We start from the raw sequence: 27342 nt of genomic DNA, 5'->3' as shown, positions 1-27342 counted from the left end.
TCTGGCCTTACATTTAGGTCTTTAATCCATTTTGAGTTTATCTTTGTGTATGGTGTTAGGAAGTGTTTTCATTTCATTCTTTTACATGTAGCTGTCCAGTTTTCCCAGCATTATTTACTGAAGAGGCTGTCTTTGCCTCCATTGTTAAAAATAAGGTACCCATAGGTGCATGGGTTTATTTCTGGGCTTTCTATCCTGTTCCATTGGTCTATATTTCTGTTTTTGTGCCAGTACAATCCTGTCTTGATGACTGTAGGTTTGTAGTATAATCTGAAGTCAGGAAGGTTGATTCCTCTTGTTCCATTCTTCTTTCTCAAGACTGCCCTGGCTATTTGGGGTCTTTTGTGTTTCCATATGAATTGGGAAATTTTTTGTTCAAGTTCTGTGAAAAATGCCATTGGTAATTTGATAGGGATGGCACTGCATCTATAGATTGTGTTTGGTAGTATAGTCATTTTCACAATATTGGTTCTTCCTACCCAGGAACATGGAATACCTCTACATCTGTTTATGTCATCTTCGATTTCTTTCATTAGTGTCTTATAACTTTCTGTGTACAGTTGTCTCCTTAGTAAGTTTTTTTTTTCTTTTATTTACAGTTTATTGTCAACATGTGTTAGTTACATAAAGTGAAAAATTATGAATAATCAAAGTATAATGATGCAGACTCAAAATAGATATTCAACACAAAAAATACAACCATAAAAGCAGGTTAACTCATGCACACATAGCAGCATAGATACAGCAGATATTTCAAAGGACAGCAAGTGCCTGATTTTTCATTTGAAGATGGTGGCCATATCATACACTAGAACGCCTCAGTTTATCAGTGCCTGAGAGCCAAAATTCATTTGTAAAAATGTTTTTCACATTGACACTGTTGAAAAAGATAGATTTTCCCGAATTAAGCCTCCTCTCAGGCTTCTTGCCAGTTTCTAACACCTAAAAACTGATACAGAAAGTATTATAAATGTAACTACAATGAATCTTAAAGGTTAAAAAAGTATCTCTCAAAATAATTTAAAAGAATTATTGCAAACAGTAATGCTGGTGCTCTCCTGGATCTACTCCAGCATGAGCATCTCTAGTTCTGCTTCTGCAGCCTTAACCACACTGCCATCCTCTGCTTGCTTCCTTCCCTGGTTCTTCTACTGGTAGCTCCACCCCGGTTCCAGGCAGCCTTGTATCTTCTAACGGTGCCTCCCAAAGACTTGGTCTGAAGCTCAGTCCCACCTGGGCCAAGACTCAGGACACTCCCAACACTGATGAGGCTTGGGGGGCTCCTCCTCCAGCCAACAGACCCCTCTATACTGGTTGCCACAGTTCACATCAGGGTGAGCAACTCTTACCGTCGTCTTCTTTCCCAGCAACAGTTTGGAGAAGATTTTGTAAACAAAGTTCCAAAACAACATTATTGCTGGCACTCCTGTGTCATGTGACTGCTGCTGTGTCCTTGGATGTTCTCTAGACGTTCCCTGGAGTGGGCCTTTGGAGAAGAGCTGTCAGCAAGAGACCTGGGAGAACCCTAGGATTAGGGAAGAAAGCAGGATGGCAGGCACCGAGTGCAGGGCTGGAGGAGATGGGAGGAGCTGGAGGCAAAGACTGGTCCGGTGGGCTCAGATGAGCTGTATCTCTGGGGTCCATCAGAGCAGCAGCCAGCTCCATTCCCACTTCATCTCCAGGTAAAAGAATTAGTTCTTCAATCAGAAATAATTTGATAAGTGGAAAGGTATCTTGACCAGAGAGAATGGGGCTATACTTCAAGCTTCCAATCCAGCATGTACGGGTCTTAGAAGTCACCACTCCATCCCAACAAATAAAAAAGCAGAACAAACTGAAAAATCAACAATTCTTCTTAGATCTATCACAGAAGTGAGGTTGTTACTGAAAGCTCAGCCTCTCTGTACTCTGGTGCTGAATCAAATCCCAGGGGAAGAGTTTTGGGTGAAACAGAAAAGGATAGCTTTATTGCTTTGCCAGGCTAAGAGAGACACAGCACTTCTGCATCAAAAGACTACATATCTCCTCCTTAGTAAGTTTATCCCTAGATATTTAATTCTTTTTGTTGCAATGGTGAATGGGATTGATTCCTTAATTGCTCTGATTTTTCATTGTTAGTATATAGAAACGCAAGTGATTTCTGTGTACTGATTTAGTATCCTGCAACTTTGCTAAATTCACTGATTAGCTCTAGTAATTTTCTGATACTATTTTTAGGGTTTTCTAAGTACAGTGTCATGTCATCTGCAAACAGTGAGAGCTTTACTTCTGTTCTGATCTGGATTCCTTTTATTTATTTTTCTTCTCTGATTGCTGTAGCTAGGACTTCCAGAACTATGTTGAATAACAGTGGTGAAAGTGGACACCCTTTTCTTGTTCCTGATCTTAGGGGTAATGCTTTCAGTTCTTCACCACTGAGAATAATGTTGGCTGTAGGCTTATCATATATGGCCATTACTGTGTTGAGGTAGGTTCCTTCTATGCCCATTTTTTGAAGAGTTTTAATTATAAATGGGTGCTGAATTTTGTCAAAGGCTTTTTCTGCATCTATTGAGATGATCATATGCTTTACTGCATTTATTGATTTGCATAGATTGAAGAATCCTTGCATCCCTGCAATAAACCCAACCTGATCGTAGTGTATAAGTTTTGATGTGTTGCTGAATTCTGTTTGCTAAAATTTTGTTAAGGATTTTTACATCTGTTTTCATTAGTGATAGTGGCCTGTATGTTTCTTTTTTGGTATTGTCTTTGTCTGGTTTTGGTATCAGAATGATGGCGGCCTTATGCAATGAGTTTGGAAGTGTTCCTTCCTCTGCAATTTTTTTGAAAGAATTTTAGAAGAATAGGCATTAGCTCTTCTCTAAGTGTTTGATAGAATTCTCCTGTGAAGCCGTCTCATCCTTGGCTTTTGTTTTTTTGGGAGATGTTTGATCACAGCTTCAATTTTCAGTGCTTGTAATTGGGTTATTCATAATTTCTATTTCTTCCTTGTTCAGTCTTGAAGACTGAACTTTTCTAAGAATCTGTCCATTTCTTCCAGGTTATCCATTTTATTGCCATATAGTTGTTCATAATAGTCTCTTATAATCCTTTGTATTTCTGCATTGTCTGTTCTAACCTCTCCTTTTTCATTTCTAATTTTGTTGATTTGATTCTTTGTTTTTTCTTGATGTGGCTCACTAAAGGCTTGTCAATTTTATGTATCTCCACAAAGAACTAGCTTTTAGTTTTATTAATATTTACTATTGTTTCTTTCATTTCTTTTTCATTTATTTCTGCTCTGATCTTTATGATTTCTTCTACTAATTTTGAGGGCTTTTTTGTTCTTTTGCCAATTGTTTTAGGTGTGAAGTTAGGTTGTCTATTTTTCTTGTTTCTTGCGGGAGGATTGTATTGCTATAAACTTCCCTCTTAGAATTGCCTTTGCTGCATCCCATAGGTTTCGAGTTCCATGACCTTTAAAATTTTTATCTACCCATTTCTAATGTTACCCAGTAGGAAGAAAAGCAAATAATTACACAGAAAATTTAAGAGAAATCTTATAACCCTCTACCCCCTTTTTAAGCCAAAAGAGCAAGAACTTAAAATAAATGAACCTCTGTTAGACGAATCAAAGATTCCAGCTGCCTAGTAGTGATTGGTGAGCTACTTAACCGCTGGCTCTGTTTCCGGAGCTCAAGGTAAAAATCCTGGAGAATTTGAGCAGCTTCTGTGGATAGCCTTGGATAGACATACTGCCGAGAGTAGCCAATGTACTTTCTCAATAACTGGTGGGGAATTGGATCTATTGTTTCTCCAGGAACCACCTAAAACATGATTTTTTAAAAAGGCCCAAGATTACAAGGATATGTAGCAAATAAAATCTTTCTGCTAAAATAACTTGTTTAAATAAATATAATATTCTAAAACATTCTAATACTTAGATAAATATTATATTCTCCAAATAAACCAAACTCTGCAGTTCTAGCTCTTGGTCTAGCTGACTTAGATTATCTCAACTGAACTTTATACAAACTCTAGTATTATAATATAAAAGGTGTTTGCTAAGAAAGTTTACATACTGCTGCTCTACAACAAGCAACACACTGAACTCTGACTTTCAAACAAAACTGAACCAAATTATTAAAGAGAAGAAACTTACCTTTAGTCTTTCTGATAGTGGCTTATCAGAAACCACTTCAAGTATAGAAGTATTTGAATCCTGACTATTCATACGAGCTACTGTGGCACTGCTAACAGCTCTCTGTTTTCCAGCCCTTATTGCAATCACATGTTCAGAGAGTAAATGATCATGATCTTCATTTGGAGTGTCTAACAGGATAAAGACCAGATCAAATCTGGATAGTAGGGCACTCCCCATTCTAAAGGTATGAAAGAAAGAAGAAACAGTGATTGGAATTAAACAGAAAACCTAGAAAGCTGTTTATTCACTTCTTTACTAATCAAGTTCCATGGAGAACTTAAAAAATGAAGCTTTAGGTTAAGGAAACAAGCAATAGCTTCTGGATTCAATGTGCCCACCAATTCCAGAGACATACCAGGTCACATGTACACAGGCTTATATGCACCCACATGTTGAGGATGCCTTTTCTCACACCATCAAAACCACTAAATTCTTCTCTATGTTCTATATGACTTCTGATGATTTAGGATCATTGAAATTACAAGCTAGAATGCTTTGTGATACACTGAAGATTATCTGGTTGAGAAATTCTTAATCTTTTACATTTTTGTCTCACCAAAACACTGAGTCTCTCAAAGCACCTATGCCCATTTAGAAGCAAAAACACCACTTTTTATTAAATATGCCTATTAGTCATTATAGTAAAAGTGCTGTGTTCTACTTAATCATTTTTGAATCTACCAATCATATAACTCCTTTATTTGAGACCAACAAACTGAAATTCAGAATGATTACAGACTCTGACTACCATTCTAGTGGTAGACTAGACTCTGACTACCATTCTAAAACCAGAATCTAAGTCTCCTGGATCCTTGTTCAATAGGATCTTTCTGATCTTTCCAATCTAGGACTTTGTCATTTTACTAAGAAACACTAGTAAGATGGCTTTTTTTGGTGCTGGTAGTACAGAAATACCCAGAATCTCAAAGTAAAATTGTGTATTTTACTATGTACCATTTCTACAATTCCCAGGCAGTCCAGTGGTTAAGACTCCACCCTGCCAATACAGGGATGAGGGTTCGATCTCTGGTCAGGGATCTAGTAAGATCCAACATGTAGCCAAAAGATTTTTTAAAAAAGAAAAAAAAGTAGCTATTAATAAATATTAGGAAATTAGCATTTTGTTTCTCACTAGAATTTTTAAAGTTCTAAATTTTCATCTGAGGCATCCTTTTTGTCTTTTTTCACTCATGCATCACTTGAGTCTATTTTCCCCTTCCCAAACATTTTGTCCAACCTGTACAGAACAAATTAGAAGAAGCAAATTAGAAGCATACATACAAATTAGAAGCATACTCACATAAAGATATAAACACTGGTTTTGGAAAAAAGTAGGATCACATCACATATACAAATAAGCAGATAACATGCTCTTGTCACTTAACAGTAAAGCACAGACATATTCCTTATCAGAGTATATGCAAAGCTACTTTCATTCTTCTAATTGCTGCTTTCCACAGTATAGTCTTACTATATAGTTCAACTACTTCCCTATCAATGAGCATTTCATTTCCAGTTTTTGATGGTGATAAACAATGCTGTAAAATCCACCCTGTCAACATATCTGTGTGTATTCTTGTGCCTGTTTCTGTGAATATAACTCCTAAAAGAAATGGCTGGAACAAACAAAGTACATTTAAAATAGTGATAAACATGCCAAGCTGTCCTTCAAAATCCCAACTATGTATGTGAGACCCCATTTCCCCACCCTATTGACAATAATGATTAATATTTAAAATGTCTGTCAATCTAGTAGATGTCAATAGCACTTCATTGCTTTAATGGAGTGTTCTAACACATTTGTGTACATTTATTGGAAAGTTGCAACTTCTGTAAAATATCCATATATATGTCCACAGTTATCTTTATCTTTTGTATATCTATAGGGATTCAATATATTAAAGTATAAATATTTGAAGAGACTTACTTTAAATTCTCAGAAACTGTTTTGGCTTTATTGTAGTGTCCTCCAACTGGATTTGCAGCAGCAATGATGGAAGTTCTTGCAGGGAGGCTACAAACCATGCCAGCCTTAGCAAGACTAATACTTTGCTGTTCCATGGCTTCTAACAAGGCTTGATGTTGATTCCCCATTTTATCAAATTCATCTATTCCACAGATACCTGCAACCACAGTAAAATAATTCAGACAAAAATTTTTCCTTTGGTCAAGTTTCAAACCTAACAGGAAAGAAATTATTCCACAATAAAGCATATTTCCAAAAGTTTCCAACAGGTAAAATTATGAAGTGTCAAACAATACAAAATTTGTACTTGATTTACAGCAAATAAAATATCGGTCTTATTTAACTGTTATTTAATTAGCATTTTCCACAGGCAAAGCACTACATGTGAGGGTTACAAAAATGAAGATATGAGAATAACCCTCAAAAAGCTTAAAGAGTTAAATCTGAACAGATGAGGTTAAGTATATACACATTCAAGATAGTGTATTTTAACAACTATAATAGATATGCATCATCATATGAATTTTCTAGGGGTGGAGTGGGATTAAAAGAGGAAGGGGAATCTGGAAAGGTTTCAAGAAAAAGGTGCTATATGAGCTGGGTCTTTTGGGAACAGTGGGCAGCATGATTTGGGAAGGAACACATGGGTCTAAAGTCAGAAGACTAGAGTGCAGGTCTCAGCAATACCAGGTGTTGACTATAAAACCGTACAGTTAATTGTACACTCAAACTCTTTAAATATGAAGACCCACCACTGAATGAAGCCATTTTATGTGCGAGATGTATTTTATATTAATCCACAGGTTATTGGAAGCCCTCTAACATTATCTTGTAATATTTTTCCTCTCCTCCTCTTCATACCATGATAAATTGGTGGTCATGCCCCAAGGGCTTTGCTATGGTTAAACCTCTGTATACCTACTCTATGACGAGTCAGCGCAGACCTCTCTGGAACCGATGGTATTATTGGAAATTCTCGAGATTACTAGTATAGTTCCTCAGAGGTAGGGACAGGGTAGGAAAAAGTCAAACTACCTCTTTGCCACTTTTCAAAGTTTAAAGCAGGAGTTGGCAAACTTTTCCTATGAACTGGCAGATGAAATTTTGATGTTTTTGTGGGCCACATACAGTCTTGTCACATATTCTTGAGTTTTTTGTTTGTTCTTTACAGTCCTTTAAAATAGCTTGTGCTGACACACCACAACTACTGAAACCCACATACCCTGTGCTCTGCAACAAGAGAAGCCACCGCAATGAGAAGCCCTCACACCACAACTAAAATGTAGCCCCTGCTTGCGGCAACTAGAGAAAGCCCTCAGGAGGGAATGAAGACCCAATGTTGTCAAACAAAAAAAAAAACGAAAAGTAAAAAAAGATTAAAAAAAATAAAATAGCTTGTGGACTACACTAAAACAGGCTGAAAGTGGGTTGATCTGTGGACTAAAGTTTGCCAGTCCCTGGTTTTAAAGCATAAAGTTTAAATTATGAACGTTTTAAGCTGTTGCTAGTTTGTCTACAATTGATATATCTTGTTGCTTGTTTTCAAATAATTTTTTGGTCATTTCATCAGATATTGAAGAAGGGAAATATAAAACAGCTCTATTTCTCATTTTTTCCCCTGAAAGTCTTCAGTAAAGATTTTAGTAGGATCCTATTTATTATTTGGTAGGATTATATTTGTTTCTAGAATCTGGTCTCTGTTGACTAATATTCTTTTGTATTTTAACAGTTATATATATTTTTACCATGATATTTTTACCATCATAATGCTTGGCTTATCTACATAGATTTGAGAGAGATGGCCGCGGAATTTTAACACTGCATCTTAAATCCCATTAGCGATCTGCACAGCTAAACATTGTACCACCTTCAACTTCTTTTTAATGGAAGATCTGACAGTTTAACAAAGTGTGAAAGTGTTAGTTGCTCAGTTGTCTGACTCTTTGAAACCCTGTAGACTGTAGCCCGCCATGCTCTTCTGTCCATGGAATTTCTAGGAAAAATACTGGAGTGGGTTGCTATTTCCTTCTCCAGGAGGTCTTCCTGATCCAGGGATCAAACCTAGGTATCCTGCATTGCAGATACATTCTTTACTGTCTGAGTAGCCTCTTCCTGTTTATTTTCTTTACCTGCTAACTTAGTAAAAATACTGTCACTTCTAATGAGCTATACAATAACCAGGGAAATGTTTTAGAATTTATGAATTCATCAAATATTTACTAAATGCTTTTTATAAGAGGTGGCAAGAATACACAAAAGAATTATACAAAAAAGGTCTTAATAACCTGGATAACCATGATGGTATTATCACTCACCTAGAGCCAGACATCCTGGAGTGTGAAGTCAAGCAGCCCTGAGAAAGAATTACTAAAAACAAAGCTAGTGGAGTTGATGGAATTCCAGTTGAGCTGTTTCAAAGCCTAAAAGATGATGCTGTTAAAGTGCTACACTCAATATGTCAGCAAATTTGGAAATCTCATCAGTGGCCACAGGGCTGGAAAAAGGTCAGTTTTCATTCCAACCCCAAAGAAGGTCAATGCCAAAGAATGTTCAAACTATCGTATAATTGCCTTCATTTCACTTGGTAGTAAGGTTATGCTCAAAATCCTTCAAACTAGCCTTTAGCAGTACATAAACTGAGAACTTCCAGATGTACAAGCTGGATTTAGAAAAGGCAGAGGAACCAGAGATCAAATTGTCAATATTCTTGGACCATGGAAAAAGCAAGAGAGTTCCAGAAAAACATTTATTTCTGCTTAATTGACTTAGCTAAAGCCTTTGATTGTGTGGATTACAACAAAATGTGGAAAATTCTTAAAGAGATGGGAATATCAGACCAAATTACCTGTCTCCTAAGAAACCGGTATGCACGTCAAGAAGCAACAGTTAGAACCAAACACAGAACAAAAAACTGGTTCAAAACTGGGAAAGGAGTACAACAAGATGGTACACTATCACCCTGCTTATTTAACTTATATGCAGAGTACAGAATGTGAAATGCCAGGCTGGATGATTCACAAGCTGGAATCAAGATTACTGGGAGAAATATCAACAACCTCAAGATATGTGGATGATGCCACTCCAGTGACAGAAAGTGGAAAGGAACTAAAGAGCTTCCTGATGAGGGTGAAAGAGGAGAGTGAAAAAGCCAGCTTAAAACTCAAGATTCAAAAAACTAAGATCATGGCATCTGGTCCCATCACTTCATGGCAAATGGGAGAAAAATTAGAAGCAGTGACAGATTTTAGGGCTTCCCTAATGGCTCAGATAGTAAAGAACCTGCTTGCCAATGCAGGAGACCTAAGAGACATGGGTTCAATCTCTGGGTCTCGAAGATCCCTGGAGGAGGAAGTGGCAACCCACTGTAGTACTCTTGCATGGAGAATCCCATGGACAGAGGAGCCTGGCAGGCTGCAGTCCATGGGGTCCCTAACAGTCAGACCCAAATGAGCTACTAACACACACACACACACACACACTGACAGATTTTATTTTCTTGGGCTCCAAAGTCACTGCAGACTGTAACTGCAGCCATGAAATTAAAAGATGCTTGCTCCCTAGAAGGAAAGCTATGACAAACCTAGACAGTGTATTAAAAAGCAAAGACATCACTTTGCCAACAAAGGTTTGTATACTCAAAGCTATTGTTTTTCCAGTAGTCATGTACAGATGTGAGAGCTGGAACATAGAGAAAGCTGAATGCCAAAGAATTGATACTTTCAAACTGTGGTGCTAGAGAAGATTCTTGAGAGTCCCTTGGACTGCAAGGAGATCAAACCAGCCAATCCTAAAGGAAATCAGTCCTGAATATTCATTGGAAGCACTGTTGCTGAAGCTCCAATACTCCGGCCACCTAATGCAAAGAGCTGATGCTGGGATTGAAGGCAGGAGAAGTGACTGGCAGAGGACAAGGTGGTTAGATAGCATCACCAATTCAGTGGACATGAATTTAAGCAAACTCCTGGAGACAGTGGAAGACAGAGGAGCCTGGCGTGCTGCAGTCCATAGGGTAGAAAATAATTGGACATGACTTATCGACTAAACAACAACACTATATTCTAGGCATGTGGATATAACACTGCAAAGACAAAATTCTCTGTCCTTGCTGTGAAGGTTACATTCTGTTCAGTGTTGGAGGCAGACAACAAAAAAAAGTAAACCATATGGTATATGAGTAGGTAAAAAGTGCTCTCGCAAGAGACGTAGAGTAGGATAAGGAGAATAGGGTCAGTGAGGGTGGGGATTACTGTGTAAAATGTGTTGTTAAGGGAAGGTCACACTGGGGTCTTTCTAACAAAAAAATTGAAAGAGCCCTGCAGACTATCTGAAGTAAGAAGGTTCCAAAGTACAAAGACTGTGATGTGGGAACATGACATGCCTGGAGTGCTGGTGCTATACTTCAAGGTATAGCAAGGAGGCCTATGTAGCTGGAGAAGAGGTAATAAGAGTAAAGAAAAGGGTAGATAATGAGGCAAAAGAGGTGATTAAAGGCCAGAATATGAAATGGTGATTAAAGGGCATCTGTGTCACTATCAAACCTGGCTTTCACCAAGTGAGATGGGAAGGCACTAGAGGGTTCTGAATGGAAGAACAATGTGATCTAAGTTTTAATGGGATTGCTCTGCCTTGTTACAAACAATAGAAAGAGCAAGGGTGGTCACAGGCATGCCAATTAGGAGATCACAGTAATGAGCCATGTGAGAGATGATGGTGCAGCAGCAGTGGTTAAGTGGTATCTAGAAGGTAGAGCAAACAAAGTCTGCTGACAGCCTGAATGTGAGGTATGAGAAAAGAAATCAAGAATGTCTTCATGTTTCCTGATACAACCAAATAGAAGGATGGAACTGTCATTTACTGAGAGGGAAAGATCAAGATTTTGGCTTTGGACATGCTAGGTTTGAGAAAGTTGCAAAGACACTGCATAGGCAAAGGAATATATATGCCTGGAGTTCAAGGGAGAAGAAACATAAATCAGGAAAACTTCATCATATAGGTAGGTGAAGAGCCATGAAACTAGATAAAATAACGAAACAGAAGAGTACAGGCTGACAAGGAAATACTACAAAAACTAAGTACTCTGAGGAGCCAGCTAGTTAAGAGGTTGGGAAGATGAAGAACAAGTAAAGACAGACTCAACAGTGAGTAAAGTAAGAAGAAAATCAGCAGAGTGCAGTGTCCTAGAAACCAAGGAGATAAAGTATTCCACTGATGCAGTGATCAGCTGTGCCAAACATGGCTGACAGTCACTGGATTTAGAAATGTGACATTGCTGGCAAACTGGAAGGAATGATCTCAGCTGGACTAGAATCTGGGTACACACTGCCTGACACATACATAGGTACATGTTTTCCCAACAGGGTTAAAACATCACAAAGAGAAACAGGCAGCAAAGCCCAACTGTCCATCTCTTCCTGCTGAGCCTTCCAACTAGATTTCTTAGAAAAGCTATTTGTCATATCCTGAAAACACAAAACAATGAGATGGGTATTTCTAGTTCTTTTGGCACTCATTCTCAACTCACTGGTTGGGAAAGTGCTGTCCAAATGACTCTTGGAACAGAATGTAAAGAAAGTAATTGAAAAAGAAAAGACTTTAAAAAACCCCCAGAATTATTATTAGTATCTTCTTTAGCCTCTTACCTTGATCACCAAGTACCAGGGCACCAGCTTCCAAAGCAAAATCTCCAGAGGAACTATCTTTTGAAAGAGTTACAGTCAAACCAGAAGTGGTTGTGGTATTACCACAAACATACACACCACGTGGAGCAACACTGCATACTGCCTAAAGAAATGGAGAGTTTAAAAGAATCAAAGTAAAAGGGAAATAATACAGTAGTGGCTCACAAGCATTAGCTATATGCCAGTCATTCTTCTAAAAGCTTTCCCGTACAATCTTCACCACCACAGTAAGAGTATTATTCAGTATTATACACCTGCTACTGATGTAGAACTAAGGTTTGAAGAGAGTAACTCACACAGCTATGAAGGTGTGAGGTTAGGATTAAATCAAACCCAAGCAGCCTGATTCTAAAGTCTATGTTCATATGAATATACAATTGTAACTTATGCTTCATTTCAAGTTATAATAGCAAATATGTCAGTACTAATTTTAGTTTCAGAAACCCCAGTGCTTCTTTAAACACCAGGTAATAAAATGGCTTAATAGTGTTCACCTTCAAACAAGGTAACAGTACACAGAAAAGTAGTTAAGTAGTGCAACAGCTAAAAGCATGGACCTCTGGAGTCAGGCAGGCCTGTTTAAACAGGTCTTGGCTCTATCATGTACCTACTGGTGGTGCTGCTCTTGAACCTCTCTTGAAACCTCAGCTTCCTTATGTTTTATTACATACTGTCTTGAGGGTTAAATGAGATCATATATGCAAGGCACTTAACCTGGTACATGGCATATAATATGTGCCTCATGCAAGGCCACTGTACACCTCTGTGCACCTCATAGCCCTAGCAGGCAGTGCTTACCCTACTATGTCAACAGTGTGCTCTGGACTGATATAACACACAACCTAAGTGAAGCTTTGGTGCCTAGCTAAATAAATGGTAGCTATCATTATTTTTGTTACTTGTAATTCCTCAGTTGTTAGTTTGAGAATATGTTGGCTTACTAAGTGGTCAGAGGAAAATAGTTTAAAAATATAAACAACTCATAACTGCTCAGTTCAGTCACTCAGTCATGTCCGACTCTTTGCGACCCCATGAACCACAGCATGCCAGGCCTCCCTGTCCATCACCAACTCCCAGAGTTCACCCAAACTCATGTCCATTGAGTCAGTGATGCCATCCAACCATCTCATCCTCTGTCGTCCCCTTCTCCTCCTGCCTTCAATCTTTCCCAGCATCAGGGTCTTTTCCAATAAGTCAGCTCTTTGTATCAGGTGGCCAAGTACTGGAGTCTCAGCTTCAACATCAGTCCTTCCAATGAACACCCATGACTGATCTACTTTAGGATGGACTGGCTGGATCTCCTTACAGTCCAAGGGGCTCTCAAGAGTCTTCTCCATCATAACTGTTAGTATTAGCCTAATTTTTAAAACCCTTGGCTTAGTGGGGCTAGCAGACTTATATGAAATTCAGATTCCCACACACACTTTTACCAGCATACCTTACCTAAGTATACTGTTTTCATTTTTACCATCTACTCTGTTTCACCTATAACTGGATACTCTGTGTCTCAGTTATCAGGCCTGCAGCAAGGGTTCAGAACAGAATAAAAACAAGTTGGCCCAACTGGCCAAAACAAACAAAATATGAAAACACAGGATTTTTAAAATATCTGATTAGAAATTAAAATAATAACAGTGATTTTTTGAAGTATACTTCTTATTTAAATATAATGTACATAATGATAGTACATATAACTGTACAGTTCAACAAATTTCCATGCAACTGACATCCATATCAAGAAACAACATAACTAGCGTTCCCAAAGTCCCTTTCCAGGTACCACCCAGGTAGCTTGTAACACAATAAACTAGCTGTGATTTATATGAAACTTTAAATGAATAGAACAAAAATAAATAACTAACACCCAGCCATAGGGAATAATGATTCTGATGGACAGTAGGTTTATAATACAATGAGAAGACCAGAGTTTTCAATTCTGGCTGCACTTCAGATTCACCTGTGGTTATAAACATGTAGATGCTAAGACCCTTATTCAAGAGATTCTTAATTCTTAATACCGGGGAAGGCTATAGTATTTTCAAAAAGCTCCAAAGCTGATAGTGATAGGGTTCCTAACCATTCTTACATTGGCTTGGCAGGTGTCACTCCAAGCACAAGCATTCCAAAGGCTGCACCTTCTAGGGCAGCACGGGGAGAACTACTAGGCTCTGATAGGCACAGCTAAAATCGTAGGGATGAACAACATATTGGTCATGGGAATTTCCTTATTTCAGACTCGGAGAGAAGCAGTGGAGATGGACAGGATTGACCTATCATATTTATCAGACTATTCTTAAAGCCTAATTCAGTGTTTATATGGTTGTATAAAGAGATATTGGGTGAGCCTGCTTTACTTTTTTGAACTATTCTATTCATAGGTGAGGTCACAACAATAAAGACTGGTAAAGCAATGCTGGATACAAAAAAAGGTTAGAGGGACTTCTCTGGTGGTCCAGTGGCTAAGACTTCATCCTCCCAGTGCAGCGGAGGGGGGCCCCCGAGTTAAATCCTTGGTCAAGGAACTGGATCCTGCATGCTGCATCTAAAGATCCCACATACCCAATGTCATAACTAAGACCTAGTGCAGCCAAATAAATTAAATAAATAAATATTTAAAAAAAGACAATAGCTGACATCTTAACAGAGCAGTATGCTTGTACAGCCTGTGTGACAGGAGACTATTTTGTAAGCAAAAGGTCAGATCCTAAATATCTGATTTCCTACCTGTAGCATCTGACTTTTTCCCAAGCCTGGGTCTCCAACAACAAGGACATGGGGGTCTCCTCGAATTGGAATTCTGTTTTTGTCATCTGCATATTTCTGGCTTCCTCCAAAGAGTGCTAATGCCAAACCTGCTTTAACAAGCTCAAATGTGAAAGAAGAGAGAGGGAAAACAAGAAAGAAAAACAAAGATGACTAGCAAAAGGGGTGCTCCTCCTGTATTTACAACATTCGTGTGGGGATTTTTTTTTTTTTTAAATGATTGCATTTTGCTTTTCTATTTTCCTACGAAAACTCTAAAAATACACTTCTTTAATGTAAATGATTAGAAAGCATATAAAATAAGGTATCGTAAAAGTCACCGAGTGAAGACCTACCTTGCCAGGCATTGAATCTATTCCACAAAGCTGAGAAGTATTTGTTAGCTCCTGCTTTACCATCTACTGTGTCCAGAGTCACTTTAAAAGAAGTCCATTCCTATTAACTCTAACTGGTAGGAAGCTCTGTCTTACAAGGGACTGTGGTTTCTCTCTCACACCATTTATTTATGGAGAATAATGATTCATATTAAACTATGAATAACGGGCCAACAGAAATTACTATTTTTGCAAAATCTTTATATTCTATTTTTGCTAAATTTATGTATTTTTGAGTAAAATGAAGTAAAATACTTACTTCATGACCAAAAATGACAGGGCAAAGCGAGCTGAAAAACAGAATACGATTTATAAATTCTAACTCACATTTTCAGGTGATAAAGAAGATCTACTTTACAATCTACTTAAGTTACTTTACTTAGTACCAAACAGCTCAAGAAACTTTATTCTAACAATAAATTTATCAAAATTCTTGATGAATCTATAAAGAGAAGAATACTTTAGAAATTGGGTCTGTGTAAGGGAGACAGGATACTTATAAAGCATTTCCATTACTGGCCTATAAAATGCATCATAGGGACTTCCCTGGCAGTTCAGTGGTTAAGATACCACATCAGGAGTCTGATCCCTGGTTGGGGAACTAAGATTCTGCATGCCGTGTGGCACGGCCAAGAAAAAAAAAATCATAATCATGAGTATGGGTTATTCTGCACACTAATACTTTAGGGTAAAGAATTATCTTTTATATGAATAGACATCTTTATAGACTTGTGTAGCCAAGTCACTGAAAGGAGACTAAAGGGTGAACTGAGTACACAATATTTAAAGAAAGAATAAAATTTCATTTTTTCAGTTCAAAGAATCAGAATAAATAAGGTCATATATGAACATATGAAGTATTATATTTAATATAAAGAAGTATCTCACATCTGTCAGTTGTATAAACAGGAACAAAAAGGACAGGGATAAATCAATCAGGAATAAATTCTGAAACATTCTGAAATTTATCTCTGTTAATATATGTAAACACAAAGTTGGTATCCTGCCATTCCCCCTTGGCAATCATTGTTCAGCATCCTCCTGCAGATCACTGCTCACCTCCTACCAAGCAACTAACTGCATCTGCGTGCCAAAAGGCTTTCTATTGCTGCAGAAGGATTAGCAGCAGGCAGGCTGGGCAGAACAGAAGTGCTGGCATGTCTAATATTCTCAGGAGCAGCTCCAAATCTAGACCCTTAAATGGAAAATTACTGAGGCTAGGTCTTAAACCAAGTGTCCCAGAGACCTCAGAAAAGATTAAGCCTTCATTAAGGCACCAGACACTGATTGCCTCCCTTCTCTCTCTCACTTTCTCATTCCCCTTTCAGTATTTCTGGGGGGAATCTCCCAGATAAACCACACTTATGCAAATCATTGTTTCTGAAGGAACCTAAACTAAAACAGCCTTCTATTTGTCTTCTCCATTCTCTTCTCAAAGGCTTCCATTTGTTAATCTAGCAAGAGTTGACAAGGGGATCCAACCAGTCCATCCTAAAGGAGATCAGTCCTGAGTTTTCATTGAAAGGACTGATGTTGAAGCTGAAACTCCAATACTTTGGCCACCTGATGCGAAGAGCTGACTCACTGGAAAAGACTTTGATGCTGGGAAAGATTGAGGGCAGGAGGAGAAGGGGACGACCGAGGATGAGATGGTTGGATGGTATCACCAACTCAATGGACATGGGTTTGGGTGGACTCCGGGTTTGGTGATGGACAGGGAGGCCTGGCGTGCTGTGGTTCATGGGGTCACAAAGAGTCAGACACGATTGAGCGACTGGACTGAGCTGAACTGAACTGAAGGGTTGACAACATTTTTCATAAAGAGCCAGAAAATAAATAGTTTCACTTTTACTATCTGGGTCATAACTACCCAACTTTCATCAAAGCAACAATCAATAATTTGCAAATTAATGGGTAGGGCTGTGTTCTAATAAAACTTTATTTACCAAAATAGGCAGCTTTCCTAGTTTGCCAATCCCTGCAAGATGAACAAATGGAGAGCCATGAAAAATTCTAAATTTAGAACTAAAAGGTAAAAGCAAACTGTAGGAAGAAATCCAAGTTTTTTATACTAACATAAGTACTTCATTAATTATGGCAGAAAAAGGACCACTGCACATGTTCACTGTTATTTTAATTGGTAACAGATGCCAAAGAGGTGTTCTGGTCCTCAACCAGGGAGTTCCGTGATCACCTGCTACAGACCACTCATCACTCCACCACTTACCACCAGATCACCAGAGTCTCCCTAGCTCAGGGAACCCTATCTACCAGGATGGGTTTGGATGGCTATCTATTCAAAGGATATCTTTGAGGGTTTAAGAACAAACAACCCTCTAGGAAACTATACTTTTCCCAGCTTGCTAATTAACATATTAAAGGCAGAAAAAAGTATCAAATTCTCCTAGAGTCCAAAGGCTAAACAACAAGATCAATTTTTCTAATACAATGTACTTCAAAATCTCAGGTCTTGACCTCTGTTTGGTACATCTACTATTTCAGTCTCTCATTTTCTATTTCTTCAAAATTATCCAAAAAGCTGCCAAAATAGCAGCACATTGTGTTAACCATGTTAAGTATATAATGAAATCTCATTTAATCTTTACAACAACATTCTGAGGCAGGTATTATTATTTCTACTTTAGAAGATAAAAATGAAGCAGAAATTAAATGCCCCAGATTAAACCAGAAGTGGCTGAAGCAAGACTCTAACTTCGGTTTATATCTCCCTAAAAACGTCTGTAACCACTAAAGCAAAAGTACCTCTACATTGTTCCTTCTCTATTGTAGGATAATAACAGAAATAAAAACTATTCTGAAATACTTCTCAGTAGTAAGTGACTTCTATGTGACTCTCTTTCTTGCTTTCTAAAAGTAAACAAACAACCCTCTACATACATCTAATTGAAACTACTTTGGAATTCCATGACTCTTCTGTTGAGTAACTAGTTAATGTGAGATAGTAAATTTTCCTTATTGTTTCAACTAGAGATCAGCAATCTTATTTGTAAAGGTACAAACAGAAAATATCTGTGACCCGTCTCTATCACATCTACTCAACTCTGTCACTGTAGCTCAAAAGCAGTCAGATACTATGTAAATGAACGAGTGTGGCTATGTTCCAATAAAAGTTAATTTGTGGACAGCAAAATCTGACTTTCGTGTAATTTTGTGTCATGAAATATTCTTTTGATTTTCTTCAGTCATGGAAAAACATAAAAACCAATCTTAGCTCACAGGTTATACAAAAATGAGTAAATAGCTGAATTCTATCTCTTCCACCTTGCCCTTTTTGTTTGAATAGGATTATACAATTGATGAATGGAAAATACTTCTTTATATTCAACCTAATACTTCATATATTCATATATGGCCTTATGTATTCTAATTCTTTGAACTGAATATGAAATTTCAGTTCAAATATGAATATGAAATTTTGTCCCTTCTTTAAATATTATGTATACAGTTCACCCTTTAGTCTCCTTCTTTCAGTAACTTGGCTGCACAGGTCTAAAGATGTCTGCTGCTGCTGTTGCTAAGTTGCTTCAGCTGTGTCCGACTCTGTGCGACTCCATAGATGGCAGCCCACCAGGCTCCCCCGTCCCTGGGATTCTCCAGGCAATAATACTGGAGTGGGTTGCCATTTCCTTCTCCAATGCATGAAAGTGAAAAGTCAAAGTGAAGTCGCTCAGTCATGTCCAACTCTTAGCGACCTCATGGACTGCAGCCTACCAGGCTCCTCCATCCATGGGATTCTCCAGGCAAGAGTACTGGAGTGGGGTGCCATTGCCTTCTCCACTAAAGATGTCTAATGAATTGTAATTTGCAACCATTTTGACTGGTTTCCCAATTACTGGTAGTCAAAAGCACCCCCAACATGTAAATGATAAAACAGAACTTGAGATAATCTCATACATACTTGACAATGAGTTTAAACAGGTTTTCTTCAGACTGAATCTCCTGGATGGCATAAAGGTCTTTAAGTGAGAACTCCATCAATGCTCCTTGCTTACATCCATCCTCGGAAGCCTTTGTTTTCTGTCCTTTGTTATTGCTAACAGAATTTGCTTCAATGTACAAAAGGAACATGCATTTGTCATTCTTATTTCGAGAACCTGTAAATTTCAAAGTACAAAAATACAGTAATTGGTATTTTCATTTTCCCTACAGATTCAAGTAGAATGTAAAAGAAAGGCATGCTAAGTTATATTACTAAATAAACCTTGATTTTAGAGGAAAAGTTTCACCTATATAAGAATCAAGGAGTTCTTTAAATTACTGGAAATTCAGAAATATCTTTAAAAGGGAAAAGATGAATGCTGACAAACTACTGAGAGACAGTCAAATTGAGGAAAATTATACCACACCTTCCTCAGCATTGGAGACTTTGACAACTCCAGTGATAGTCACTGTGTCTCCTGGGACACAGCTATCCACAAGATCATGAACAAGCTCACATTCTATTGTTCGTGGAATCCGACCTGCTTCTCGCTGATCATCAGACATCAACTCCTGTATTCTAAAAAGTTAAACAGTTTTCAGTCAGTACTTATACTGACTCTAGGTTACTTCTTCAACATATTAATTATTCAGGGTCCACATGGTACCAAGCTAGATAAAGGGCATTTCTTTAGTTTAAAAAGGTTCAACAGTATATCTAAAACTACTTCGGCAATTTCCAATTAAAGACAGCAGAATAGGCACATGCATTAGCCTACCTTCCCATCAAAATGTGCACTAAGATGACAGTCACTAAAAGAGTGAAGGGAAATTTGGGGTTGTGCGGAGGTGCCATCAACAAGTAAGAGATATGAAATTTTAGAAAATAGAAAATGGGAAAGTATTTATGGATAAGATATGATGAATTCCAGAACACACACAGGAAAAATTTATACAAGTATAAGAGAAGTAGGAGCCAATGTTCTCAGCCCCAGAAAGCCTTCTAAGTTGGAGCTGGCAAGAATGAAAACTGGGAGTGGATGGTCGAAACAAAACAGGATAATCAACTGAAAGCAAGCCACTGAACAGCTATTCAGAAATTATTTGGAAGGTGGGTAGACAGGAAGGTAGAAGAATGAGGGCACCAACCAAAGCCATCAGGCTTCCCCACCCAACAAAACCAGAGCACTGTTCCAAGGAAACAGACCATCTACTCTGTGAAGGAAGCTAAAGTGTCCAGAGGGTAGTCAGAGCTCCGACATAAGGCTTCTCATTCTGGCACCTGAGGAGCCCAAATCAAATTAAAAAACACATTCATAAAGCAAAATCTGATAGTCAAAACCAGTGATGAGGCTTTTTGAAGAAAAACTCCTACCTAAGAAATAGCAAAGGGAACCTACCCTACCTACTTCAAATTTCTCATTCCTCATCAGATATTTGAGGATAAAATGGCAACAATTCAAAAAGGAGAAGAGCATTAAAAAAAATAAGCTAATAGTTTCTGAGAAAACATTACCTTCATAAAACAAGAATAAGCTGCTATAAAAAAGAAACTATTGGAAAACACAACTGTGAAATCAGGAAAGTTAAAGACGTATATAAAAAGCAAACATTTACAGAAGGGATACAAGCAAAAAAACAAAGAAATCTAGAGAAGAGCATAAAGAAAACAAAGGGTGGGGGGATTCCCAGGTGGTCCAGTGGTTAAGAATCCATCTTGCAATTCGGGGGATGTGGGTTCCATCCCAGGCCTCAGAGCAACTAAGCCCACATGCAAAACTAGAGAACTTGCCTGCTGCAACTGCTGAGCCTCTGTGTTCTACAGCCCAAGTGCCACAACTAGAGAGAAGCCCTGGTGCCTCGAGAACCCTGGGCACCACAACAAAGATCCTATGTGCCACAAATAAGACCCAGTGCAGTTAAATAAATAAATATTTAAAAAAAAAAAAAAAAGCAAGGGTGAAGGACAAGCAACTGAATGGATGAACCTGTCAGGAAGAACAAAGAGAGGAAACAGCAGATATTCTAGAGTGGAAGAGAGTGTCAAGCAGGATGAAGACGTGATCAGATGGACTCAAACTTTTCCAGAACACTATAGATAAAAAGATTACAAAGAGTTGGAAAAGTGCTAAGCAACAAGGTTAAAGTCCAAATATGGAGCATGTTAAAATATGGGATAATTCAGTGAAGCACGAGAAAAGATAATCCATTTTTAAAAAACATTCTCTCTTAAAAAAAAAAAAAATTTGTTTGGCTGTATCTTAGTTGTGGCACATGGGCTCAGTAGTGGCGGCCCACGGGCTTAGCTGTCCCATAGCATGTGGGATCTTAGTTCTCTGACTAGGGATCAAACCCACGCTCCCTGCATTGGAAGGCAGATTCTTAACCACTGGACCAGCAGGGAAGTCCCAAAGATAATCCATTTTGATTTTGATGCTTGGGTCATGTTCCTTTAAGGGGGGAAGAAAACCAACAAAACAACTCAACCCAATCACACAAATTACATTTCCTTCTCTTGGCATCTGATCACCTGAGTTGATTCTTTGTTTAACAATATTTACATTATCCTTAAAAATATAAGTGCTGTTTGTTGGTTTTATCAGATATGACCTATAAATAAAACATGACAGATAATTCTGATTAGGAAACAGAAGCAAACCTGGACAATTTAAAAGTAACATTTTAGCTGAAAAAAGTCCAAAGGTAGAAGGGGAAGAAAGGAAAGCAGCATCCAAAGGTTGTTGTTGACCCATGAAAAGACGCCGGGATTCTTGGCCTCTGGAGGAGAAGAATTCAATTAGGGGCCAGAGACGAGGCTTGATCGCTCAGAGCTTTTGTGTAATAAAGTTTTATTACAGTATAAAGAAGATAGAGAAAGCTTCTGACATAGGCATCAGAAGGAGGCAGAAAAGAGTACCCCCCTGCTAGTCTTCAGCTGGATGTTATACAGTCACTAGCAGTCTTGTTACTGACAGAAAGGAATGTCTTAAAACTCAAAATGGCACCAGGCCCCTCATTCATAAAATGTATTTTGGGATAATCTTGGCACCAGACAATTCATCCAGGGCCATAAAACGATTGACTCGAATCTTGTAGAAGGGCAGATTACCATACAAATACTTTCATTTACATAGATTAGGGGAACAATGTCTGAGTATAACATACTGGTTTGTCAAGTAGATTCTGAGCTATTAGGCAGAACTTGAAGACAGAGTTTGGGGTAAATGCATAGTACATTAACATAGCTTAAGACAAACATTTCCATAAGAAAAATGCATTGGTTAACTCAAGGTTTGAGTATAGTTAACTTCAGGTGAAACCAGGTGTCATTATGGCAATACAGTATTATAAGAGAAACCTCCTTTTAAATTTGTATAGAGAAGGAAAAAAATATTGCTAGTTTGTTTCCTCCTGCCACTTAAGAGAGATAAAAATGTCTGACACTTGCAGCCTATTTCCTCCATTTGGAGACCCCTGGCCTTCCTGCCTGTTACCCTCTCACCATGTCTGTAATGTCCTTGGCCCACAGTGTGGATGAGTAACGTGAAAAGAGAGATATGATAGTGCTATCTAGAATTATGTATAAGGCAACAAGAAGTTGTAGGAACTGTGACCTTTTATGTTGATTAAGTTTTTAAAAACATTTAATATGCATTATTTTAAAACCTTTTAATCACTTACATGATGAATGTAAGCACAAACCCTACTACACAGTTACCCACTACCTTCACTCTCAAAGCACATTTAAAAACTGCCAAACTGGGACTTCCCTGGTGGTCCAGTGGTTAAGAATTCACCTGCCAATGTAGGGTACACGGGTTTAATCCCTGGTCCAGGAAGATCCCTCATGCCACAGGGCAACTCAGCCTGTGGACCACAACTACTGAGCCCATGCTCTAGAGCCCATAAGCCACAACTACTAAGCCCACGTGCCACAACTAGTGAAGCCTGCATGCCTAGAATCCATGCTCTGCAATAAGAGAAGCCACCCAAATGAAAAGCCCATACAGTACAACTAGAGAGTAGCCTTCACTAGTCACAACTAGAGAAACCCCAAGCACAGCCAAAACTAAATTAATTAATTAAAAAAAAAATCCTGGTGAACTACAATGAGAAGTATCAGAATGACACAAACATGCTAAGATCGCATTGCTTTAAAAAAAGTATTTTAGACTTTTCTTATTAAAAGAACACTTATTTCTATGTCACCTTTGGAAAAACTTAAGAACACAGATAAACAAAAAGGAGAAAATAACAATCACCCTCGTCTCACTTCCCAAACAGTATACTCTCAACATGTCTTATTTACCAGTGTTGTTAAAAGATAAATAAAGTCAGTAGTATATGTTAATAGTAGAAAACATTCTGTGACCTGCTTTATCACTAAATTTAGTGTAAACATTTCTGGATGTCATTTCGAAACACTCTCCTACATCATCATAATTAGTGGCTATACAATAATTTCCTGTACCATCCTTCTTATAATATTTTCTTTTTTTTTATTATTGTAAAACTTTTTTTTTTAGTTTTTATTTTTAAAATCTTTCATTCTTACATGCGTTCCCAAACATGAACCCCCTCCCACCTCCCTCCCCACAACATCTCTCTGGGTCATCCCCATGCACCAGCCCCAAGCATGCTGCACCCTGTGTCAGACATAGACTGGCGATTCAATTCTTACATGATAGTATACATGTTAGAATTCCCATTCTCCCAAATCATCCCACCCTCTCCCTCTCCCTCTGAGTCCAAAAGTCCGTTATACACATCTGTGTCTTTTTTCCTGTCTTGCATACAGGGTCGTCATTGCCATCTTCCTAAATTCCATATATATGTGTTAGTATACTGTATTGGTGTTTTTCTTTCTGGTTTACTTCACTAATATTTTCTTGAGATGTTTAGGCTATTCTCCATTTTTGGTCATCAACACTGTGAAAACGTACCTTCAGCAAGTAATTTCTGCAAGTGTTGTGACTGTCTTCATCAGATGAACTCCTAGAACTGGGACTGCTTCTGATTCTGATATACACTATAAAACTGTCACCCTGATGCATCCAAACGTTTTAATGCTAGCTGAAAAACTATAATTTAATTCCTTATGGACATCCAAACTAAGGCTCAGAAAAAAATGAAACTGAATTTACTATATATGGCAGGAAGGCAGGCTTTCTTCTAGGGCAAAAAATCATTTTATCAATAGACTAAAACAACTATCATGTAAGCTAATATTCCATTAACAAAGTTTTACTATAACTGACTCATTTAAAATGAACTTGAGTAATACCTTTTAAAAACCCACAAAAAGGATTTAAATGTCCTCTTTTTCTCAATCGTCTACCCCTAAGTTTGATTTCCTAATATTAGGAGATGATCATTCAAATTCAGTTAAAATACTTAAGCCTATTTTTAGTCTGCTATTTTTACCTGAAAACAAAGAGACTTTCAAATCACTTAAGAGCCATAATAATATAATTAAATCACTGGATCTTCCATGGATCTATGTGGACCTCATAGCACCTTTGAGGCCCTCACTACCCTCTTCAGTGGTGAAAGTACTATAGACACAGGCTGGAAACCAGGCTTTCCCATTCACAAGGTACATGATCACACTAAAGAGTTTTAAACATTTTGTCTTCTATAAAATGCTATGTTTGTAAAGATCTCAGCATAGTGCACAATTGATTACTATATACCTTGGTCTTGGTTTTTACAGGGCAGAAGGAGGTCAAGCTAGGACAGGGCTTAGTAGCAATTTATTTCACTTTTCCCCCATGTTCTTAGAAGTTTCCTGGATAGCACTCTGACTTCAAAGCTATCCACTACATTGTATTTAGGGATGAGTTATGGGACTATAGCCAAAAAATGGGATAAACTTAGACTAAAAATATACACACGTAGAGAAAAATCTGACTTTCAAAAAAAAAAACCAAGTTTTTTAAAATACCTATTCAGTAAAATGTCTCATGAATGGTGTGAACATAAAATGAAATATTTATTTCTAAGAGAGTCTCTATTTTAAAACTTGAAAACAATATTATTTCTAAAATATCTTCATTATGGAATGAAACACTGTTGTTGTTTACTTGCCAAGTCATGTCTGACTTTTGTGACCCCACAGACTGCAGTCTGTCATACAGCTTTGCTTGTATGCAAATCCAGTTCAGTGAGTCACATAAATGAGATATAAAATAATTTCTCAGTAGCAAAATGACAAAATACTTGCACATCAAATCCTTTCTGGAATCTGATAGAAAACAAATCTCAAATAAAGATAATTATCACTTCAACACATAACTCTTCACCAAATAAACCATTTATACTTTATTACTATCTACACATAAGAATCAAAGTATAATATAGGAATACTGTAAATTTACTTGGCAGTATGAGAGCTCTAAAACCTGCCTTTTATTTAATAGTCTGATTGCTTACTTGATTGACTGCCAGTCCATCGTAACTGTGAGAGGAGAGCTAGGAAGAGCCGTAAATGACTTCCCTCGACATGCTGGCACAGGACACTGCAACAAGATTAATTCACACTTAAATTTTGCTAAATTATAATCATATCTCAGGAAAATTCAAGTTAAAATGCTTCATTTAGTATGTTTAAAAGTTGATCCCAGAACAGTATTAAAGTAAGATGAGCTAAAAGCTGCAATGATCTATTTCCTTCTATTACTGATTCTGTTTTTGAGGCACTTTTTCACCTGGTCTCTCCTGATTACTGCTCTTATTCTTTCTGCTGTGGGTATGCAAGGCTTCTTACATGCCTCTCACACCATGCACTTATTCCTTCCTTTGTATTCAAGTAGTGTCCCAATCCTTGAACATTCCCTTATATCCAGTCCCACATACCCAGCCCCAATCTTCTCTTTTTCAAAAGCCTTTCTTGGTCTTCTTTAATCCCCAGTTCTCCTATCTAATCTTTTTCTGCACTGTTTGTATAGTATTAAATATAATATTTTTATTGTACCACACAGGCAGTCCTCAACATGTAAGTCAGTGTTCAAGGTTTCATGAATCATTCATTTTCATAAATCACTTAAGTACCTCAAGATGCATTTATAAATAGAGACTGTGGCAAACTGTGTTTTCCAAATATGGTTGTAATATCTCCCCTCAAACCTTTCCAGAACCTTGCCACTCCCCTATTAAGAGCTGGAGTCTAATTTCCCTCTCCTGGAATGTGGACAGGCTTGCGACTCACTTTGAAACCAACTGAATGTGACAGAAGTGATGCTGCTTGACTTCTGAGGCTGCCTCAAAAGAGGCAAAGCCATTCCTGCCGTCAGCTGGAGCTCTGCCTCTTGAAGCTATCAGCAGTCATGTGAGCAGAATGAGTGTCCTGAGCAACTATACTGTGTGTGAGAAGCCAAAACCAGCCCACACAGAAAGATGATATAGAGAAGAGATGCTGGCCAGCACCCAGCCACTCCAGTCCCTTGCTGTTCCATCCCGCTTCATAAGAGATCAGGACTTAGAAATACCAAGACAACCAGTTCTTCCAAACTCAACCTACAGAAACCATGTGAAATAATAAAATGATTGTTATTTTGAGTCACTATGGTGATTAGTTATGCAGCAATAGTGACTAAAACAGAGACCACCTGGAACAACCATCTTTCTGATCACTTTGATTCACTTAAGTTCAGACACATGAATAACAAGTTAGCATTTCTACCTACTATATTATAGGGCATGGAAATACCTTGGTCAAATAATATTTACAGAAAATATCTGATTTAAATTAGGATTTAAATTCTGGCCTTGCCACGGAATTCTCTGGTGATCTAGCAGTTAAGACTCTGTACTTTCACTCCAAGGTCTTGGGTCCAATCCCTGTTCGGGAAATTAAGATTCTACAAGCTGCATGGCATGGCCCCAAAAATAAAATTTAAGAAAAACCTGACCTCTCTGACTTAAAGGCAGTCCTGAATCTTAAGCCCAAACAGTAGATGCCACATATTTATCAACACTATTGATTATTCAGAACCAATAGCTGAACACATTCTGTTCTTCCTACAAGAGAAGGAAGCCTTAGGAATTTCAATTTGAGTAAAAATGTAATTAATGCTAAACTTATTAAAGTCTAAGGATGGTAAAGGCAACTCTGGAAAAGAAAAATAGGTATGGCAAGTCTCCCTACCTTATTAGAAGTTTTGATAAAGTCATGTAAATAGGACCATGTAGATCTGGTATAGGAACAGAAATACAAAACAATACAAAAAAATTCATGCGTCTACAGGAGTACAGTGTACTACAGATGACATATTACACATCAGTAGAAACAGAAGGATTAATGTAGAAATGGTGACAACTGGGTTTTCACCTAAAAGAATAAAATTAGATCCTTAGCTTAATGTCATTCACAAAGTTAAATTTCAGATGGACAAAAGATCTAAATAGAAAATACAAGACTTAGAAGTACTGGAAGAA

At 37.8% G+C, this 27342-nt stretch overlaps 1 protein-coding gene across 7 annotated transcripts in view; it reads right to left on the bottom strand.

The window, feature by feature from the left end:
- The window catches only part of MCM8 (minichromosome maintenance 8 homologous recombination repair factor), a 59206-nt gene that overhangs the window by 20071 nt on the left and 11793 nt on the right, over positions 1-27342 (bottom strand). For 2 of the 7 annotated variants that reach the window (XM_012188692.5, XM_042229744.2), the window contains exons 8-16: positions 25339-25424; positions 19335-19486; positions 18887-19082; positions 15227-15257; positions 14555-14695; positions 11792-11933; positions 6114-6309; positions 4145-4364; positions 3600-3809 (exon numbers count right to left, since the gene is read on the bottom strand). In XM_012188692.5, the coding sequence (XP_012044082.2) occupies positions 3600-3809; positions 4145-4364; positions 6114-6309; positions 11792-11933; positions 14555-14695; positions 15227-15257; positions 18887-19082; positions 19335-19486; positions 25339-25424 (1374 nt within the window). The remainder of the gene's footprint in view (positions 1-3599; positions 3810-4144; positions 4365-6113; positions 6310-11791; positions 11934-14554; positions 14696-15226; positions 15258-18886; positions 19083-19334; positions 19487-25338; positions 25425-27342) is intronic. The other 5 variants (XM_060397608.1, XM_042229746.2, XM_060397607.1 and 2 more) reach the window with 3 other exon arrangements.

This window comes from Ovis aries, chromosome 13 (assembly GCF_016772045.2).
Source record: "Ovis aries strain OAR_USU_Benz2616 breed Rambouillet chromosome 13, ARS-UI_Ramb_v3.0, whole genome shotgun sequence".
Classification (NCBI taxonomy): domain Eukaryota; kingdom Metazoa; phylum Chordata; class Mammalia; order Artiodactyla; family Bovidae; genus Ovis; species Ovis aries.
This window is presented reverse-complemented; position numbering and strand designations above follow the sequence as displayed.